The following is a 15,133-nucleotide window of genomic DNA, read 5'->3' on the forward strand; positions in this document are numbered from 1 at the left end:
TGCAAGCCGACTTGCGAGTCTGCTCTCCGTGCCCTCCCTGGTGAGGAAAGAACACGAGAGGATACAGGCTCGATACGAACATTGTAAAATCTAATGAACGTATTAGGTGTCGCCCAACCAGCAGCTCTACAGATGTCTGTTAGCGAGGAACCACGAGCTAATGCCCAAGATGAGGCAACACTCCGAGTGGAGTGCGCTCTCAAATTAAAGGGGCAAGGAATGCCCTGCAAATTGTAAGCTAGGGCGATAGTATCAACTATCCAATGAGACATCCTCTGCTTAGTGACAGCTTTCCCTTTCTGCTGACCACCATAACAAACAAAGAGCTGGTCCGAGGTCCTGAAGCTTTGCGTGCGGTCCACGTAGAATCGCAGTGCGCGTACGGGGCACAACAAAGCCTCGGTTGGGTTTGCCTGCTCCAAAGGCAATGCTTGCAAGCTCACCACTTGATCTCTAAAGGGAGTAGTGGGAACTTTGGGCACGTAGCCTGGTCTGGGTCTCAAAGTCACGCTCGAGACAGAAGGACCAAACTGAAGGCACGAATCGTCAACAGAGAATGCATGTAAATCTCCTATTCTCTTCACAGAGGCCAATGCTAGTAGGGTCAGAGCCTTCATTGATAAAAGCTTCAGACTCGCAGACTGCAAAGGCTCGAACGGAGGACTCTGCAGCGCTTTCAGCACCATGGACAAGTCCCAGGGAGGAATAGAAGGGGGGCGCGGGGGGTTTAGCCTACGAGCGCCTCTCAGGAATCTAATAACCAAATCATGCTGGCCCACTGATCTGCCGTTAATAAGTGAGTGATGGGCAGATATAGCGGCGATATCAACTTTAATAGTGGACGGTGACAGCCTACCATCTAGTCTATGTTGAAGATATAAAAGCACGATGTTAATAGGGCATTCTCTGGGGTCCTCGCGTTGCGAAGAGCACCAGGTGACGAAAAGGTTCCATTTTAACGCGTAAGCCCGTCTCGTAGATGGAGCTCGTGCCGCGTCAATAGTGTTAGATACCGCCTGGGGCAAATCACTTAAACCTTGCGCGCGCTCAACGACCAAACGTGGAGATTACACAGGTCGGGGCGCAGGTGCCATAATGTGCCCCCTCCTTGAGAAAGAAGGTCCTTCCTCAGGGGAATCCGCCAGGGAGGGGCTGTCGCGAGGAGCATTAGTTCCGGAAACCAATTCCTGGTCGTCCAATATGGGGCGATCATTAAAAGGCTCTCCTCGTCCTGCCTGACTTTGCACAGTGTCTGTGCTATTAAACTCACTGGGGGGAACGCATATTTGCGCATGCCCCGCGGCCACATGTGTGCCAACGCATCCACGCCGAGGCTGCCCTCGGTTAGTGAATAAAACAGGCGACAATAAGTATCGTCCGGTGACGCAAATAGGTCTATCTGCGCACGACCGAACTTCCTCCAAATCAGCTGGACCGTCTGGGGGTGGAGTCGCCATTCGCCGGGGCGCGCCGCTCGGGAAAGCGCGTCTGCCGCTGTATTGAGCGAGCCCGGGATGTAAATGGCACGAAGGGACCTCAGATGCTTCTGACTCCAAAGGAGGAGATGACGAGCGAGATGCGACAGGTGACGAGAGCGCAAACCGCCTTGACGGTTGATATACGCTACAGTCGCAGTGTTGTCTGAGCGCACTAGTACATCCTTCCCTCGCAGCTCCGGAGCGAAGCGTACGAGTCCCAGATATACTGCCCATAACTCGCGGCAATTGATATGCCAATGCAACTGGGGTGCTGTCCACACCCCCGAAGCCGTGAGCTCGTCGTACGTGGCTCCCCAGCCCGTGTCGGAGGCATCTGTGTGGACAACAGCATGCCGGGAGACCTGTCTCATGGACACGCCGGCCCTGAGAAACGCGGGGTCTGACCACGGGGGGAATGTTAGGCGACACGCAGGTGTAATGGTTACACGATGGATGCCAGCGCGCCACGCTCTCCTCGGGACTCGATCGTGAAGCCAACGCTGAAGCGGTCTCATATGGAGCAGCCCGAGCGGTGTCACGGCCGCTGCTGCTGCCATACGCCCCAGGAGTCTCTGAAATTGTTTCAGAGGGACCGCATTCTTCCCTCGGAATGAACCGAGGCAAGTCAGAATTGATTGGACGCGCTCTTCTGTTAAACGCGCCGATAAATCGATCGAGTCCAGTTCCATACCGAGAAAAGAGATCCTCTGCGTGGGGCAGAGTTTGCTCTTTTCCCAGTTGACCCGAAGACCCAGACGGGCGAGATGTTGAAGTGTTAGATCTCTGTGTTCGCACAGCGTCCGCCGAGAATGCGCTATTCTAAGCCAATCATCGAGGTAAGCCAGAATGCGAACACCGCTCTCTCTGAGGGGCTTTAGCGCCGCCTCTACTACTTTCGTGAACACACGGGGAGAGAGAGACAGCCCGAACGGTAAAACTTTGTACTGATATGCCCGTCCCTCGAACGCAAACCGGAGAAACGGTCTGTGACGAGGGAGAATGGACACATGAAAGTACGCGTCTTTCAGGTCTATCGCTGCAAACCAATCTTGGGGGCGTATTGCACTGAAAATTTGTTTCGGTGTAATCATCCTGAAAGACCTCTTCTGAAGAGATTTGTTCAGGACACGCAAATCCAAAATCGGTCGTAACCCGCCGCCTTTCTTGGGTACTATGAAATACGGGCTGTAAAAACCCGATCTCATCTCGGTAAGAGGGATCGGCTCGATCGCGTCCTTCGCCAGCAGGACTTCGACCTCTGCACGCAGTACATGTGCAACGGACGCTTTCACCGTAGTGAAACGTACGCCCGCAAATTTGGGAGTGTGCCGATTGAATTGAATTTCGTAACCGAGGCAGATCGTGCGTAAAACCCAACGAGACGGACTGGGAAGCTGAAGCCAAGCCCCCAGGGACCGTACGAGAGGAATTAACGGCACTACCGGTGTACCCACGGCGGGGCAGCGAGGCGGGACAGGCGGGACTGCCGGTGCGTCTGCCGTGACAGCATAAGCATCAACAGTATGTGTGTGTGTGACACTGACCTGAGCCCGCTGAGGGAAACGGTCGTCCGGTCTCCTCAGCTGAGGACGCAGACTCCGAAGGGGTTGCTGGTGGTCCGGCTCCGTAGCGGAGAGCTCGAACTCCTCAGAACACCCACTGGCGATAGAGGAGAGGGAGGAAGAGCATCTGACTGCCCGCTCACATCTCTCTCGATCCTCTGGAGACCTGGAGAAGGAATAGGAATGCACTCTTTTTGTGGTTTTGTGGGTGCCGGCTGAGAAGCCGGCGGAACAGAAACAAAACGAAACCAAAGATTTTCCACCCGGCCCTCTACCGGTGGAAGGAGCGGTGCCATCACCGTCTCCCGCTGAGTGATCCCATCCAACTCCAGGTCGCCCGTCTCAGGGCCGCTTCGATTTCCGTTTGCCACGGGAAGCGGGTGGTGCGGGCGGGGCGGGCTGCCGACGGCTGTTCCCTCTCCGTGGTCTAGAAGACGTTCTAGCGGGGGGGGCGGAGGCAGCCGCCGGAGGGCGCCCTCGGCGAGGAGCAGACGGGGCCGCCGGCGCTGGAGGGCGAGATGCAGGTCGCTTGCGCCGGGGCATGATCTGAGTGATCGCTTCCGTCTGCTTCTGGGCGGCGGAGAACTGCTGGGCAAACGACTCCACCGACTCGCCGAACAGGCCTGCCTGGGATACGGGAGCATCCAAGAACTTGTTCTTTTCTGCATCCGTCATGTCGGCCAGACAGAGCCACAGATGGCGTTCCTGGACCACCATCGTGGACATCGCACGACCAATCGCCTGTGCCGTGACCTTCGTAGCACGGAGGGCCAGATCCGTAGCGGCCCGGAGCTCCGAAAGCACAGGCGAGTCGTGTCCTCCCTCGTGCAGATCTCTCAAGGCCTTAGCCTGGTGGACCTGCAGCAACGCCATAGTGTCCAGGGCTGAAGCCGCCTCTCCACATGCCTGATAGGCAGCCCCCGTTAAACCGGAAGACTGTCTGCAAGCACGGGAGGGGAGGGTTGGGCGATCCTTCCAAGTGGGAGCGTTGGCCGGACACAGCTGCATCACGACCGCACGCTCCACGGGGGGGATCCCCGTATAACCCTTAGCGGCTCCATCGGTGAGGGAGGTGAGGGGGGAGGGCTGAAACGGCCGTAAACGGGTAGAATACGGCGACCTCCAGGTCCTGGTCAGCTCCTCGTGCACCTCGGGGAAGAAAGGTACTGGCGGAGAGGGCTGTGAAACCCGGGCAGCTCCAAAGAACCAATCATCCAGGCGGGACGGTTCGGGCTGTGGGGGGTGAACCCACTCCAACCCTACGGTCTCCGCCGCTCGAGAGAGCACGGCCACCATCTCTGGATCGAAATCCGGCGTCACGACCCGTCCGGAAGGGGGGAGGACATCCGGATCCTCAGAGGGAGAGGGCCCACCCTCGGATGCTGCGGTCTCCGTGGACCCGGAGGGAGGCACGACAGATCCAACAGACATCGTAGAACACGACTCTGAAGTTTCCATCGGCACATCAACCGGCTGTGGACGAGGAGGCTGAGAGCCGGAGGACGAATCCCCCGACCGGCTCAGCACAGTGATGCGGAGATCGTCTTTCGAGAGCTTCACGGCCGCTCCGTGGCGGCGTTCAGAGCTTGTCGGACGTGGGTTGCATTTTTCCCGGAGGAAAGACAACCGTCTCCGCAAATCCACAAGGGACATGTTCTCGCAGTGAGAACACTTACCCCCAGCAAACGCTGCCTCTGCGTGCTCGATGCCCAAGCACGAAAGACAACGCTCGTGACCGTCCTTCGGACCCATATATTTCCCGCATCCAAGATCGCACGGACGAAAAGCCATCCTGAAAAGGACGCTAATCTCCGGATATACGAGAGAGTGGCTGCCTTTAACAAGGCACAAAGCTCTCTCGTATCACTCTTTTAGGGAAATTCACTCAGATGCTCAGTTGATGATGCGCACAGGGAAAGGCAACGCACACACTAAACTCAAAACAAAAAGATGCAGAGCCTGTGGAATACTGCGAAGCGTCCGCTGTGGTACTGCCAGTCCAACCAACTTCCGCAATCGATCCCAACAGAGTAAAGTAGCTTCTCAGTAGCAGATACTGCCGGCTTTCGAAGCGATAAAAAGCTGATTTCCCTATTTGCACGTGCGCCTTATATACGCACCTGGCGGGGCGGCGCCAGCATTATGCAAATATCTCAATGCCAAGTTCATTGGCATTTTAGTAGTATTCGAAGCAGATTGGTCTCTCTAAGCGAGTTCCCAATTCGTCGGTCACGACGTGACGTCGTAGTGACCGACTGAAAGGGAACCAGCCATTGCATAGTGCAAAAGTGATACTTAGTGACGTAGATCCATAAAGATTTGACTTACTGATGACTCGTTAAGGCGATTCATAGTCTACTCCTTCTTTTGGAAGACAATAACTTTATTTATTGTCTGGCTACATTACACCGCAATAAAGGTCATTTTAGAAAATCCATCTAAGGGGCACTTTAATGCTCAAGTGTGGGGATTTAAACAAAACAACCAAGTGTCATATAATTTACTGTCTTAATGGACTTACTTATTTCATTGGAATATAAAGAATAAGCAGAAAAAGACTAAATTCTTACCACAGCACCAAGCCAAAATGGAGCATAAATCATCATAATGTAATCATGTATCCCCCAGTTTGCAAACAAAATCCCTGTTATGATGTTGAGGATTCCCACTATAATCTGCAAAACCTAATGAATAAGAGAACAAGTTTATACCAAAGCTATCTCAATTCATACATATTTTACTAGGTGGTGTTCAATCTGTATTAATTCATACAACCACATTCGTAAATTTGCTTTCCCCCTTTTGACATTAAGGTTTGGGTTTCGTTATTGTTATTTTATGATAATCGCATGCTATTGTAAAATTAATGTCCAATAAATGCACCTTGGCACCCCAAAAATGTGTAAATAGGTACTTTACACTTATAAATGCTTTTTAAAACTTTGCCATTTTGATCCCCATATAAGACAACATGGCAGCACTTTAATATAAAATGATTTGTGTGTTTTACTGAAAAAAGAAGTCATATACATTTTTTTCAGTGGCATGAGGGTAAGTAAATTAGGAAGAATTTTCATATTTTGGTGAACTTTTCACAAGTGTCTAGAAACCATTGGGGGCACAGTAATGTAAGCTGTGTCATGTCTATATCAGACTCTGGCTCACCCCTAGTACTGCTGTGGGGCAATACATTGCACTTTTGAGGTCATGAGGTGTTGAAGACACTGGACTGAGGCACAGATTACCCAGGATGTGACACAATGTGGGCCATTTGCTTTTTGGATTTGTGGTGATAGGGAATACGGTCAATCCTTCGCCCTGTGACGCACTCAAAGACATTCTGAAACAAAGGACACATTCAAGTGATAATATTAAACCTTTCTGAAATGACAATGAACTGTTTATTGACAACCACATTTGACCATACTAACACAAACTCAGTTTTAGTATTTGCATGTATATCTCCACATACACTCACCTAACGGATTATTAGGAACAACTGTTTAATTTTTCATTAATGCAATTATCTAAACAACCAATCACATGGCAGTTGCTTCAATGCATTTAGGGGTGTGTTCCTGGTCAAGACAATCTCCTGAACTCCAAACTGAATGTCAGAATGGGAAAGAAAGGTGATTTAAGTAATTTTGAGCGTGGCATGGTTGTTGGTGCCAGACGGATCGGTCTGAGTATTTCACAATCTGCTCAGTTACTGGGATTTTCATGCACAACCATTTCTAGGGTTTACAAAGAATGTTGTGAAAAGGGAAAAACATCCAGTATGCAGCAGTCCTGTGGGTGAAAATGCCTTGTTGATGCTAGAGGTCAGAAGAGAATGGATCGACTGATTCAAGTTGATAGAAGAGCAACTTTGACTGAAATAACCACTCGTTACATCCGAGGTATGCAGCAAAGCATTTGTGAAGCCACAACACGCTCAACCTTGAGGCGGATGGGCTACGACAGCAGAAGACCCCACCGGGTACCACTCATCTCCACTACAAATAGGAAAAAAAGGCTACAATTTGCAAAAGCTCACCAAAATTGTACAGTTGAAGACTGGAAAAATGTTGCCTGGTCTGATGAGTCTCGATTTCTGTTGAGACATTCAGATGGTAGAGTCAGAATTTGGCGTAAACAGAATGAGAACCTGGATCCATCATGCCTTGTTAGTGCCGCTTAGTTCAAATTGGGCATCGTTTAAATGCCACGGCCTACCTGAGCATTGTTTCTGACCATGTCCATCCCTTTATGACCACCACGTACCCATCCTCTGATGACTACTTCCAGCAGGATAATGCACCATGTTACAAAGCTCGAATCATTTTAAATTGATTTCTTGAACATAACAATGAGTTCTCTGTACTAATATGGCCCCCCTAGTCACCAGATCTCAACCTAATAGAGCATCTTTGGGATTTGGTGGAACGGGAGCTTCGTGTCCTGGATGTGCATCGCACAAATCTCCATCAACTGCAAGATGCTATCTTATTAATATGGGACAACATTTCTAAAAAAAAATGCTTTCAATCAATGCCATGTAGAATTTAGGCAGTTCTGAAGGCGAAAGGGGGCCAAACACAGTAGAGCTATGGGGCTCTCCTGATTTTGCCAAGTGGTTGATGTCCTCAGGGCAACATTATGTTGACCCTGGGACAACATTGCAGTCAACCAATCAGATTTCAGAAATAAGTTTACAGTTTGTTTTAAGTTTAAGCTTACAACCAGGATTAGCTGTTTCTAGACCATTGTTTTTCACTTATCATGTCCCTCTGATTTTAGGGTTTGGTTATGGTTAGGGCTGGGGTTTGGGGTGGGTTTAGGTTTTATTTAGAAAAATGTTGTCCTTGGGTCAACACAATATGTTGCCCTGAGGACATCAACCACTTGGCAAAATCAGTTTGAGCATTAGTATGGTGTTTCTTATAATCCTTTAGGTGAGTGTATAATCATGTCTATTCAGATTTTTTTCCTTTTAAAGCATTTTCTAATCACTCAGCTCCACCTTCAGGCTTCCCATTTTACATTCCCAGCTCACTGGTGAGGGAAGTTTTGCTCCATTTGATCCCGGAGGAAAAGAAAACACTGTTGCTCCGTTTGTAGGAAATCTCTTGGAACATCACTTGCCCGATCAAATATGTTCACCTGACGTAACTTTTCTATAACAACTACTATTAAATTCTGGAAGATAAACAAACAAGTCTCCAGAAAAATACAAAAATACATTTTAAGTAAAATTTATGGTAATGCAGATCTAAATGTAACAGCATTTGCTAACTGCAGTTTTTTCACCTGCATCCGATTTTAAGTCCCTCTCAAGTGTGTATAAAAAAATCCATCTGCTCAACATGTCAGATTTCATCAAAACAATTGTTTTCTTCTTTTTCAGTAGCACACAAGTTTTACAGATTATGAGAAAGACTTTGTGTTAAAATCAAACTCACCTTCAATGTGATTATCTCAGTAAAGTTTCACTCTTTCTGCTTTGTAAACACACTTATTCAGTAACAGTGACATGCATAAGTATTTCAACTTCTCAAATGTGTAAGAGGAATGCTGTTCTTCTTGTAATGTGAAGGAAGTTAAAAACAAATAACAAGTACAAAAGAGGTGTGGGGGGGGGTATTTACTTTGCATGTACATTACGAGTCTTCTTAGACAATAACCCTCATTGCAAAAGGTTACATGTAAATAAAATAATAATGAGAAAGTAATTTTACAAATATAGCTTGAGCTGAGCTGCTAGACTGTACATATCCACATTGTGATCTCCTGTCTCTTACAGTCTCATAGTTTTAAGCAAAAAAGGCGAATTACAACTTATCAGTTGTATTATTCAGTTTTTTTAATATACAAAAATTCATAGAAAGACTAACAGCTAAAAGGAAATAAATTATGTTCAGTTTAATCAGTTTTTCATATTTTGTTGTTCTTTTTGACTACATTTGAGAAGTCATTCTTCTGGGCATCGACTCAGACTGCCTGTGTTGTGTGTAATATTTTGCCAAGCCTTAAAGGGATAGTTCACCCAAAAATGAAATTTCTGTCATCATTGACTCATCCTCATGTTGTTTCAAACCTGTATGAATGTATTTTTTCTGATGTAAACACACAGCATCCATTGACTTCCATAGTAGGAATAAAATGGAATTTAATGGGTACCGTCAACTGTGTGCTTACCATCATTTTTCAAAATATTTTCTTCATCATTTATCACAATTCTTCCAAAATATTTTTTTCCTATAGTCAATGGACACTATATGCTGTGTGTTTACCACCATTTCTCAACATATCTTTTTCTGTGGTCATCAGAAAATTTACACAGGTTTTAAACAACATGCTGAGCTTTAGTTCATATTCCAAACACAACACAAAATTTCTAATAATTGATTTAATGATATTTGAATAAAGGACAAACACGTAAAGTGTTCCAAAGTTTGGTATTATTTTTGCCCATGACTCTATCACTTTTCCAGATTCCTATATGAAAATAATTGCAAATATTTATTCTTCAATAATAATTTCTCAAAGATATCGTAATGTCGTTATTTAAAGGAACACTCCACGTTTTTTGAAAATATGCTCATTTTCTAGCTCCCCTAGAGTTAAACATTTGATTTTTACCTTTTTGGAATCCATTCAGCTGATCTCCGGGTCTGGCAGTACCACTTTTAGCATAGTTTAGCACAATTCATTGAATCTTTAGCATTGCGCTAAAAAATAACCAAAGAGTTTCGATATTTTTCCTATTTTAAACTTGACTCTTCTGTAGTTACATCGTGTACTAAAACCAACAGAAAATTATAAGTTGCGATTTTCTAGCCAGATATGGCTGGGACTGTGCTCTCATTCTGGCGTAATAATCAAGGACTACGTATTTGTGATATTTAAAGAAGCTATACAAAGTGCAGGATTTGTGTGAATGGCAAGCAAGAGCTGCTGTTTGTATATCCACAGTTTTGGTTTGGTTTTGAATGAATGAATACCCACTACATCAGCTACTACTGGTGTTTGAGGGATATTGCCCTTCACTACTTGGCTGTAGTCTTTGCGCTGTGTTTAAGCTCCACTTTTCACCCCTGTCGTAGGTGAAACTGCAGTTTTCTTTGTTTTGATGTCATTTTGGTGTGTCCCGGCTTATAAATATAGTTAGAAATAGTTCATACTGAAATTGATAAATGTGGGAAGCTTCAGAATCTAGAGAGCATTTTATTGGTCAGAAAAATCTGATGAGAAGCTAGCATGTAGTAGTGATGTTATAAAATGTTTTGATTCATTGGCAGAAGTGAAAGACCTTGGGCTCTATCTTACACCCGGCACAATGCAGCGCAAGTGTCTTTTGCTAGTTTCCACCCTGCGCAATTATAATTTTCACGTTTAGCACCACGTTGTTTAAATAACAAATTCATTTGCGCCCCCTTTTGTGCCCATGGGCGTGCTTGGTCTAAAAACGAGGTGTGTTCAGGCGCATTGTTGGCGCGTTGCTATTTTGAGGCAACTAAAATAGACTACACCATTGACCAACAAAAACCTGATCTAAAGTCAATGGCGCTATATGTTTTTTGCACATGAATGCCCAGCAGAACAAAAACGTTTTTTAAATATGAATGTAAAATATTATTATTGAATCTCTTGGACATAAATTAGGACTATTTATGAGACGTTAGAAGGTGCAAAGAGCTGCTTCACCTGCAGAGCCGGCGCCAGACCATAACTAACAGGGGGGCACTTGGCTTCCAACGGAGGGGCACGCAATAGCAACATTAACTTGCAAAAACAAGCAGCAAGCACACATTCATACAACTGGTACAGACTGTCAGCTCATTTCCCGTATAAAATGCAAAAGACCACAAACTATGCGCAAAACTATTGAACTTTGACCGCGGCGTAAGCGCAAGCTGAGCTCCGCTGCGCTCGCGCTTTGCTCGACACAACAACAAACCGCCCTCGCGCGCCGCAAGCCATTGAAATGAATGGGTTTCATAGCGCAGCGCACACCGCGTCCTAGCTTAAAAAAGCAGCTTTACCATAGTCACATCGTAATGCTGTTAACGGTCTATAGCCACAGTTCACATTTAAGCTTACGTAATTTAAAAAAATGCTAACTTACCTTTAAAATAGCTAAAGACGGCGTGTACGAACATTAAACTTCCTTAAAACAGTTTCCTGTAGATTTGTAAATTACTCCTCGACCTCTAATCTCTGAGTTTGAGCCAGTCTGTGTTTGCATGAAGATGAAGCAGGCGGTGCTGGTTGGTTCTAAATGTTCTAATATCCATATTTTACACGATCCATAAAATGCCGCGAAAAAACACGTTGCTATCAAGTCACAAATATGCTAAAGACGTAAGACGGGTGAGATGCTTCCATACTATAAATCCAATCAGAGAAACTGGTCTATTTTAATTAAAGAAAACATATATCAATATTTTTCTCATTTGATTACATTACAAGTCATGAAACATTCAATGTTTAATTTATTTTAATTATTCTTGATATATATTAAATTAATAAAAAACTTTGTAGGGGGGGCACAACAACCTGTTTGAAGGGGGCACTGCCCGCGATGACGCCGGCCCTGTTCACCTGTAGTCTGGTAAGTAAATAATGCTTTGCTTTAAACAAATGCATCTGTTTTTAAATGTTTTTTTTTAAATGCTACCTCACAGATTTATTGTATATGATGACTCTGTACCTGTATATACGGTGAGATGGGAAACATTTTTAAGTAATGCTTAAAAAAACTCTTTGCTTAAAAAAACGCTGTCCAAGTTCCGAAACACGCGGAGAGCCGTTTGTAAATTCTTTATCTCCCGTTTGTCACAAATAAAGTATTTTTAGAGTACAAACCTTTTCTTACATACTTGTAAATAATTTTTGATGATATTGGATAGCCATACATTTAAAGCAATTAAAAGCCTGCATTTTTACTTCCATGACTAAAAGAAAACGAGTTTTAAAGGTTTTAATCCAAAAAATAACAATTTCAATACAAGTGATAAACAACACAATTATTTAACATTAATCTTAAACTGGATCTTCTTCCTTCGCCTAGTTTTTAAGTTTACAAAGTCCGTCATCTAGGGATTAGACATAGCGCCAGCGCAACTTGCTTTTAAAGGGGATGAGAGCTGAGACTCTCATTGGTTTATTGCACGTTATGCCCGAAATACTCCCATTTCTCATTAAAAAAATTGTACCAACCCTTTTCGACCATGCGCTCGGAGCACAAACCATTTTTTCCGTCGTTAAATTAGCAAAAGTGGATTTGGACACACCCATTTAGATGTCGCGCTGCGCTTTAGACAATGCGCTTAGATTGTTAAAATAGGGCCCCTTAAGTTTGACTGTAAGAATTTTGTCAACCCACCACCACAATAATTATGAAATGATTAAGAAAAACGTACAATTGACATCCCTTCCCTTAAACCAAATCTACGCTCTTAGACATGAATGAATAGAAGGTTGATTGAGCTATATTTTGTTCATAACTGAACCTCAAAAGTCGAGGATAACGTCAAATTTAAAATGTGGGGAAATGCTTAAACATCCTCAGAGGCCAAAATCAGAAATGGCTACAGATGGTTACTATTGTTTTCTAAAAACGTCCTCATCAGTGATGGGGCTGACTGGAATTGATGCGTTTTTATTTCTCTTTGTCTCTCCCTTATGAAGAAGAATGTCTTTTTTGTGACATTCAGGCTTGGCTTGAAAAATTGGCATTGTCATTTGTGTGGAACGAATACAGAAAGCAGATTTGGCTTTACATAACAAGCCTGGGGAGTTGACTTAACAGCATTTTTTTAACACCAGCTCTGCTCTGTGGAAGTATTAGCTGGCCCGGGGTATCTTCATTTATTGCATGTCACAGTGAAGAGTAATCGTATTCGACAGATTTTGTGAGAAGTTATAAACTTTTGAATATGGGTTTTTGACACCCGTCTCTGAGCATTTCGACTTTTAGATCTAGTTGTGTAATTATTTTTAAAAACATTACACTCTATAGCTGGGTTATATTTTTAAGCCATGTTGGGTAAATATTGGACAGAACAAACCGCTGGGCTAAAATTGACCCAGTGCTGGGACCCAATGGTTGCATAATAACAACCCAACATTGGGTCATTTTTAACCCAGCATGTGTTCTGTACAATATTTACCCATTATGGGTTAAAAACATGGACATTTTTAGAGTATAGTTGACTCAAAATAGTTGTGTAAAATTATGTCAACTAATATTTTTAAACTTACTATTTTAAATTGAACCATCTTTTTAACAGTGTATAAAATCATGCTGGGCATCAATAAATATTCACTCCCATGATATCTGAATTGGAGATTGTGGCTTTTAGTACATGTCTGTCTGTATACTCAAAAAATAAAAATAAAAAAAATGTGTAAAACATTAAGTGCATGCATTGAAAAAAGATATGTATGTATTAATTCGTCTAAGTTTAGGTAAGAACATAGTAAAATATCAACCCAACGGATGTATTTGTTTCTTTCTGCTGCATTGTAAAAAAAATGCAGTATGAAGTTAAAACAACTTGGTTTTGCAAGTCAGTTAAACCTACTATTTTAAAGGGGACATTTTACAAGTAATTTTTAAGAGGTCAAATAAATCTTTGGTGTCCTCAGAGTACGTATGTGAAGTTTTAGCTCAATATACCATAAAGATAATTTATTATAGCATGTTAAAATTGCCACTTTGTAGGTGTGAGCAAAAATGTTTTTTTTTTGGGTGTGCCCTTTTAAATGCAAATGAGCTGATCTCTGCTTTAAATGGGAGTGCTGTGGTTGGATAGTGAAGAGTAAGGGGCGGTATTATCCCCTTCTGATGTCACAAGTAGAACCAAATTTTAATGACCTATTTTTTCACATGCTTGCAGAGAATGGTTTACCAAAACTATGTTACTGGTTGATCTTTTTTACATTTTCTAGGTTGATAGAAGCACTGAGGACCCAATTATAGCACTTAAACATGGAAAAATCAGATTTTCATGATATGTCCCCTTTTAACATGTGATAAGTTGTTATAACGTGTAAAAACAAGTTGAATTGTTTAAATAAATTTGTAAAAGGTGGAATACGTAGAATTCGCCACTTAGATGCCGCCAAAACAGCAATAATAACAAATGACGTAGATTAATGACGCTCTGAAGCAGCGTGGAATTATGGGATTTGTAGTCTTTAACTCAACCGCTGATGGCCATTAATCAAACGCGAACGAGAAATCACGTTGACGGATAAGATAATCAAGTCTTATAAATATTGCGTTTGATGACATCGTATTTCATTATCTATCTAAGGTTATATTTGATGTTCAAAACGAAATTGTTAGTCATAGATGTTACAGTATGAGACCAAATTCGATGGTGTGTTAACACAGCACAGAATTAAGTGTTCATACTTACAATCTAAAATGATTTTTCACATAATGTATTGACAGTACAAATCTTATTGTGAGGTTATGATGTAAAATTATGATAGACGGTACAGTACCAAACTCTATCAGTGAGTGTCTTATTGCTGTACAATACTTGATGTGCATTATATGGTCCGCGGGAAGACGCACTGATTAATCTACACACTAATGTTGTGATCGATATAATAGCAAACGATTTTTGAAGAGTTACGAATCAAAACAACACACCCGTCGGGTAAAACACAAGCAAGATCAGCATCTCTGTCTAGTTAAATGTTGTCGCAAAGCTATCTCCATCCAGTGCAAAACTGATATTGATCCTTATTCTTTTTTTCTTTATCCCATCTTGTTTCAAACTCTTCTTGGCCCGTACGCTTACGTGTACGCTGACACAACCAGCGGCAGACGGTAAAGAGTAATCTTAGTCCATAAACAAGCGCGTAGCCGACAGGCGCTAACGCATACTTCCGCATTTGTACACGACACTTTTGTCATTTGCTTTTTATGTCAGTAAAGGCAGTGACAAAGGGTCACATGGATATTAACGTCATTGACAGGAGACTGCACTGCCCCGTGTCAATGTTATGAATGGCAATTTTCTCACGATTTACAAGTAGTTGAAAACATTACAGATATTGATAGTAATCAGTTGGACAAAATATATATATTTT

The 15,133-nt window shown here is 43.6% G+C and overlaps 1 protein-coding gene across 3 annotated transcripts in view; it reads right to left on the minus strand.

The window, feature by feature from the left end:
* The window catches only part of LOC129450697 (uncharacterized), a 32,410-nt gene extending 17,607 nt beyond the window's left edge, over nt 1–14,803 (minus strand). The window contains exons 1-3 of one of the 3 annotated variants that reach the window (XM_073859407.1): nt 14,691–14,803; nt 6,206–6,380; nt 5,611–5,724 (exon numbers count right to left, since the gene is read on the minus strand). In XM_073859407.1, coding sequence (XP_073715508.1) covers nt 5,611–5,724; nt 6,206–6,379 — 288 coding nt within the window. In that variant the 5' untranslated portion in view covers nt 6,380; nt 14,691–14,803. Of the gene's footprint in view, nt 1–5,610; nt 5,725–6,205; nt 6,381–8,484; nt 8,581–14,690 lie in introns of those variants that run through there. The other 2 variants (XM_055213670.2, XM_073859406.1) reach the window with 2 other exon arrangements.
* Between the last annotated feature and the right edge of the window lie 330 nt (nt 14,804–15,133).

This window comes from Misgurnus anguillicaudatus, chromosome 21 (assembly GCF_027580225.2).
Source record: "Misgurnus anguillicaudatus chromosome 21, ASM2758022v2, whole genome shotgun sequence".
Classification (NCBI taxonomy): Eukaryota; Metazoa; Chordata; class Actinopteri; order Cypriniformes; family Cobitidae; genus Misgurnus; species Misgurnus anguillicaudatus.